Below are 6,895 nucleotides of genomic sequence, written 5' to 3'. Positions count from 1 at the left end.
GACGCGCTCGTCCCCCAGCCCCCACCCCCTCTGCTTTCGGAAAATGAATTTCGGGAAATGAACAAAGTTTGCGGCCGGCGCTACGCTGGCCTTCGGAGCTCACCATTGTTTGGGCTCGTTTTGACCCCAGGTCCGGATTAGGCAGCGGCTGATTCCTGCTTTACAGCCCTGCGGGCCTAATGAGGCCGAGGCGATGGGGCGCGAAGCGTCCTCGGAGCCCAAGGGACCTGGACCGCCGGCTTACGGCCGCGGAGGGCCCTGTAGGTGGAGGTCAAAGGGTCAGCGGGCAGAGACCGCGGGGGAACTGACCCTAGGAAATGAGGTCCTCTGCTCCCTGCCAGATCAACAGCCCGGACTTGCACAAACTTGGTGTGTGGACAGGGGGCCTGGGCGTGAGGACAGTCGGATGGGAACCCCGACTTCCAAACGCTGGGGCCTCGAGGGCCAGAGGCCTGAGAGAAAATCAGCCAAGATGCTAAGATCTGATAACCGCTTTTCGGGGGGATGGGCTCCCTGGTCCTTTCAGAAACTGGGCATTTTCTGGTTCTTCTTAGGAGAAAAAACGGTGAGTCAGGGATGAAAGAGAAATCAGGCCGCGGCTGGGGGGGGGGGCGTCCAGTGCACAACTTTTCCCTGGGAGGCTTTGTGAGCCAAAATTGCAGCTCACCGGTCTCGGACCCTCCTAGAGCGCTACCTTCCTAGAAGTAGGACCAACAGCCCCCTTTGGCCTGGATGCTGATCTTTAACCTTCCAAATGGATAGAGGCCAGAGTTCTGTCTTGTATGGAAATAGCTCTGGAAATAGGCACCTTCCCCTTTGCCTATCCAACAGTGGGAATCCTATGCTAAATCACTCCTTTTGAAAAAGATGGGCTTTAACAAAAATCTTACCAGGTGCAGGAGAGAAAATAAGGAGTAGATTATTAACTCTTAAAATTATTTACTGCACATTCAAGAATGTAAATGTGTATTGCCAAAGCCAGATTATGGGAGGAAGAAAATTTCTCTTATTTTTAACCCAAATCAATAGTTTTCTCTTCTAAAAATAACAAGGGCATAGAACATAATTTTAAGAAATTTGCTGTACCCAAATTAGAGGTAATCATGTAAAGGTCTAAGCTTTCATATTCTATTAATATTGATTACCATCATTACTTGTCATCGGCCTCTCTTGAGACACAATGCTTCCTGTAAAATTTTATGGTGATTTCAAGCATCTAAGAAAAGGTGAAACTTTGTCTCCGAAGGAGGTATTTAGTGTGTTTAGTTGGGGGTGGGCAAGTTTCCGAGTGAATTTTGCACCCAGCCCATCTCCATTTAAGGTGAGGTTGGGGGAGAGGGAAGGAACTCCTAGGGAAAGTAGGAAACTGTGGAAGTTCACTGCATCTGTTAGCAGAAGAGCACATTTTCTAGATTTCACAATGGCAAACGTACATTTAGGACCAGACTTATGAATGTACACTTTCTGAAAACTTGCTGAACATTTCAACGGTCCCTGATTTGAAGTGAAGAAAAAAATCCTCACAGTAATCTGGTCCAGCACCCTCAATGTCAAGGTCAAGATTGGAGTGTCTGAATGGGAAGTGGTAGACTGACCAGTTACCTGCTGCTCATCACTTGTGTGGTCATCCCAGTCTCTGTTCCTGGCATTCAGGCTTGGATATTGGGGGAATAAAGAGCAAAAGACCCCATTGGTCCACTAATAAAGAATTACCTCCACAGTAATTTTGCAATTAGAAACTGTCAATAATTGTCTGTTGACAACAATCAATAGATAACAAATAGATTGCTTAAACTGTATCCAGGGAATCAAAGTTTGTTTTAATGATCAGAAATTCTCTAAGCATTTCAATTTTAGGTTGATTTATTTGAGCATGAAAAAAATATTGGGCACCAAATACAAAAATGTTATAACATAAATAAGATGTGCCAATACTTTATTTTGTAGAAGAGAACAATCAACAAAACTCTAGAACTGAAAGTGATTATATATAAAACCAAATTGACTGCCACCAAAAAAACCCCAGCACTGCCCCTTAAAGAGAAAGAAGTACTTAAGCCTATTTATTACATTTCTAAATACTTTACAATTCCTTATCTCCACCTTTCTGTTAATACATGCAGAGATTGGGCTCTCAGTAACAAACAGCACCCTATTAAAAAAGGTCTCAATACTCTACCCACTCCAACCCCTCAAAATAATAATCAGTTTTTTCCATAGAACCATTGCAAAAAGAACTGTTTGTCCAAATGAGTTGCTTCACTGAAGATTAAATGGATTGTTAACATTTTATCAAAAAGCAAACAACCATTTTTCATTGTTATTGATTTTAATGGAAACAACGTTCTTAACATCTTTGCCTACAAATAATGAACTTTAAAAATAACATTTTCAAATGTTTTTCCATGTTATCATTTCAGAACTGCCATAGTTATTACACCACTATGTAAATGTTATGAATAATTGTGATAATTATGGATTGAACTATATACAGCAAACAAATCAGCCTTCGCCTTCCAAAATGTAAATGGACTATGGTTCTTTTCAGAAACACTTTAACCATAAATAAGCACTGCTCGACTGGCCTTGCTCATCACCACTGTTGCAGACATAAGCTATGTTTTGAAAATAGAGAGCTAGATAGATTTGATAGGCAGATTAGGTAAGTCATAGATACAAACATACAGGTATATGGGTGATCTCTAGATAGAACAGACATGCATCCTGCCACAATTTTCATTTTTATGTAAGATAAAGAACTAAGGGACATAAAACTAGGTTACCTTATGTTTACATATGTAGGGCAGGGATGATTAAATCCAGCTTCTCAGTCTTTTGAAGTACAAGATTGAGATGTCATGGCCACTAAATGAATTGATCAGTAATATTTGATTTGCATGCCGAAAATCCAGGACAAACACATTTAAACTCGCAGTTAAACAACCACCTGAGCTAGAGATAAAGAAAGGAGGGTCTTCCCAGATGGAAACTGACACTGTAAGGAATCTCTACTGCAATAGAAAAATAATTTAACAATTGAAAAAGGGATCTGAGTGAGTTATAAATACCAATAAACAAGATTCAAATTTGCTCAGGTCTCCTCTTTGTAGGAGGCTGTTACAAAACAAGAGAAGAGACAGCGGTTCAAAAATTGTAAATTGTGTTCTTCTTTCAAAACAATAAATTTCAATGCTAAAGCAGTTATACTCAAAAGCTGTACAGATCTGTTAGAAAACATTTATCCATAAATATTGTTCAGTTCCCGGCACTTGCAGCAATAATTAAATTACAAACGATAAATATGGCATCAACGGATATGTATTTACAAAAAAAAAGTTATTACAAAAGGCAACTGCATACTAAAGGTCACAATCTGTGTAGAGTAACATCATATCCTCAGCCTGAAAAAATACTGAACAACAGTTCGACCCCATTAGACAAAGATACATTCACAAGTGTAATGCTTTGAAGAAAAGTTCAAGACATAACAGGACTTTGGCATGGTTTAAGACTGTGAGAGTTTAAACAATCACCACTAAGGCGAAGAAGAATTTCCATCAGTTTAACATCCCCACCACCAAGCCTTCTATAACTTCCTCAAGAAACAGGACAATTGTCAAAATGAATTGAAGGAGTTTCAGAATGGGTTGTGCAGAGAGCCAGAGGAAGGGGAGAAAAAAAGCAGTGAAAAGATTTTGTAAAAAACCCTTCAAATGCCAAAACATATTTTCTAATCCTGAGAAAAGGGCATGGCTACTTTTGGATCTTGCCCCAAACCTTCCTGGATAATTGCAATTGACAAGATGTAGCCCTATATATGACCTCTTGCGTTAAAACTCCATTTCCATCTGATTGGTCTCAGTTTTCTTTTTAAAATGCATTTTGGTTGTCCTCAGACGTACCATTCGTTAAAATTGGGAGGAAGTCCAGGGTTGTGGCTGGTGCTAGTTTGAATTGCAGAAGGGGTTTTAGTGGTATCTTTACTGTTTGCAGAAGCTATAGCGGGTGGAGTGGAAGATTCATAGCCTGAACTGGCAGCAGGGGAGGAATCTGACCCTTGAGATTCATGAACCTAAAATTAACATGTATATATTATAATGAACATAATTCCAACTGGCAATGTGCAAGCAAAAACAAGAGCAGAATTTGAGCACTGTAAGAGCAAGACCGCCCAGTGACCCAATTAAAAGTGAAACGCTGCTTTTTAAAAAATTTCCATATTACCCATTACCGATGTCTAGAAAACCCAGATATTTGCCAAAAACGAGGTTCTGCCCTAAGACTGGCATTAGGGGAAAGGGATAAAGCACTGTTTTAGTGGCGCCACTTCAAAAATGCTTCCTCCATGGATGGAGCGGGTAAACAGTTACTCAGCGGGGCCCTACAAATCAGTAACTCCGGGCCCAGGTTTTGGCTTGGGAAAGCAGGTATATAGACAAGTGGCACAGGGGTCCTAGGCAATGCCAAGTCTCAGAAAAACGTGTGGGAACCAGACCGTGCTCCTCGGCCCTATTGTTTTATGGGAAGCCGAAGAACAAATGAACGATTCTCTCACGGGTTCCACGCGGCCACCCTCGGTTCCCACCGCGGGCTGAGCCGGGAACAGGCAGCTTCTGCAGCCTGCAGCCTGCACCCTGGTGAGCTGGGCTAAAGCTTCCCCGTAAACTGACTGCTGCTCCCTCACCTCTCCACTCCTCCCAACTCTGCTCTCTCCCGCCCCCGCATCCCCAAAATGGGTTCAAGGTGTCACCGCGGGAGCAAATCGGATTTAACGTGGAGGACTGAGGGTTGGCAGCAAGGGCCTTTCTGTTCCGCGGCCCAGTGTCGGGCCGAGTGTTTACAAACCGCCGACCGCTAATAAAGAGGTAATTACCTTCATGTGTTTGCGCAGGGAGCTCGGGTGCGTGTAGGACTTGTCGCACACTTTGCAGATATAGGGCTTATCCGAGGTGTGCACATGCATGTGCTTCTTACGGTCGCTGCTGTTGGCAAAGCGTCTGTCACAGCCTTCAAATTCACATTTGAAAGGTTTCTCACCTGCAAAATGCAAAAATGCAAAAAGAGAGAAAGGCGATCAGCTCCAGGAGCTTCCCAGAGCCGAGCAGCGGGAGACTGAGCACTCCCCGCTGTCTTCCCTGGGAGGGAGCCCCGACTGGGTGCGGCGTCTCTTTTCCCTGGAGGAAAATGGAGAGAGTGGGTTGAGCCCACGGGTTTGGGGAGTGGTGGTCTGGCGTGGGGTTGGGGCAGGGCCGGCCCAGAGTCTGATTGTCCCTTTGTTCGCACAGGATCAGAAAGCTCCGGGCGCCTCCGAAGTTGCCCCTAAGTTGTGGTTCCACCCCAGCCCGCCCAGGGTTCCCAACGCGCGGATACGTTTCACCGCCACCTCGGCGACCTACCCGAGCTCGCCGGGACAATGGGCCGGGGACAGGACAATCTCGTCCAGCCCCTTCTTTGTACCCTTTAATTTGCCTCTTTCAAATGTAGCGGCTTTGGTAAGCACGGTTTTTAAAAGATTGGGCAGTCATATTTCATGTTCGAAAAAGGAAAACGACCCACATCCAGGGACTACAGAGTTTCACGAGACGTTCAGAACAAGCCACGAAAATGTGGTGCCTTTTCTACTTTTGCTTTCCTCCCAGAGGACTGAGCTGAACCTGGAACTCCAAATAAAAATAGTTTGACAAAAGTATCAGTCATTTAATGAGATGTGCCAATCAAGTGTAAAAAAGAGCGGAAGTAACTTAAAGTTAGTTTCCATTAGCATTTCTATGGTTCCCTTCCTCGCCTGTGTGCTGAGAGCTAAGTCGCTTGTAAGCAATACACTCTCCACACATTCGGAGTCTCTTCACAGCAACCCAGAAAAGAACACAAAAAGAGGCGGCGCCAGTTTGTTCCTGGGCGCGAGAAGATCCCAATTAGTTCCTAAGACTGCGGGGCGGCCGGCCCTGGAAGTTAGAACAGGGAAAAAGTGCCGCCGGTCGGGGAGGGCGTGGGGTGCAGGGGTACTGAGAGCAAAGTGAGCCCGAACGGCCTCAGCGGGGCGCCGCCCCTTTCTCTGGCCTCTACCCCTCTCCCTCGCAGGGTGCCCTGCTGCACCCTGTGTCCCTGCGTCTCCCCCTTACCTGTGTGGGTCCTCTTGTGGATCTTGAGGTTCTCAGAGCGGGCAAAAATCTTCCCACAGCCCGGGAAGGGGCACGGGAAAGGCTTTTCGCCCGTGTGTACTCGGATGTGGTTGACCAGTTTGTACTTCGCCTTGAAGGACTTGCCCTCGCGGGGGCACTCCTCCCAATAGCAGACGTGGTTGTTCTGCTCCGGGCCCCCCACATGCTCCATGGTGACGTGCGTCACCAGCTCGTGCATGGTGCTGAAGGTCCGGTCGCAGCTCTTCTTGGGCCGGCTCAGCTGAGCCTCGTCGATCCACTTGCACGACAGCTCCTGCTTGATGGGCTGCCGCATATAACGGAAGAAGGCCCCCGGCCCGTGGTGGGCCGCCACGTTCACGCCCATGTTCATGTTCATGGGGCTGTAGTTCGGGAACTGCGCGCTCGCTGTGTAGGGGTCCGTACGCGGGCTGGCCACGGGGCGGTACGGGTCAGCACGGCCGAACAGCTCCCCGCGCAGCCCCAGGTGGACCTGGTTATTGTCCACGTGCCCGGTGGGCGACGGGTGCCCAGCGCCCTGCTCATGCAGCCCGGGGAAGAGCAAGTAGCCGGGGGGCTCGGGAATCCCAGCGGGGGCGTGTAGGCTGCTCGCCGAGCCGGCAAAGAGCCCGTGCTGCCCGCCCCCCGATGCTGCCTCGCTGAGCCCGGAGCCCCTCTGGCGGAACAGAAAGTCGCGCGTGGAGTTGAAGGCGGCCGAGGCAGCGCCGCCGTAGCTGGGCACCTGGCTGGCGTGG

At 47.2% G+C, this 6,895-nt stretch overlaps 1 protein-coding gene across 1 annotated transcript in view; it reads right to left on the bottom strand.

The window, feature by feature from the left end:
* Positions 1 to 6,895, bottom strand: part of Zic3 (Zic family member 3) — an 11,275-nt gene that overhangs the window by 3,306 nt on the left and 1,074 nt on the right. Inside the window, exons 4-5 of the mRNA XM_033760512.1 lie at positions 6,123 to 6,894; positions 4,874 to 5,037 (exon numbers count right to left, since the gene is read on the bottom strand). Coding sequence (XP_033616403.1) covers positions 4,874 to 5,037; positions 6,123 to 6,894 — 936 coding nt within the window. The remainder of the gene's footprint in view (positions 1 to 4,873; positions 5,038 to 6,122; position 6,895) is intronic.

Source organism: Fukomys damarensis, unplaced genomic scaffold (assembly GCF_012274545.1).
Source record: "Fukomys damarensis isolate Sample0158 unplaced genomic scaffold, DMR_v1.0_HiC HiC_scaffold_39, whole genome shotgun sequence".
Lineage (NCBI taxonomy): Eukaryota > Metazoa > Chordata > Mammalia > Rodentia > Bathyergidae > Fukomys > Fukomys damarensis.
The sequence above is the reverse complement of the archived record's forward strand: the minus strand, read 5'-3'. Positions and strand labels throughout refer to the sequence as shown.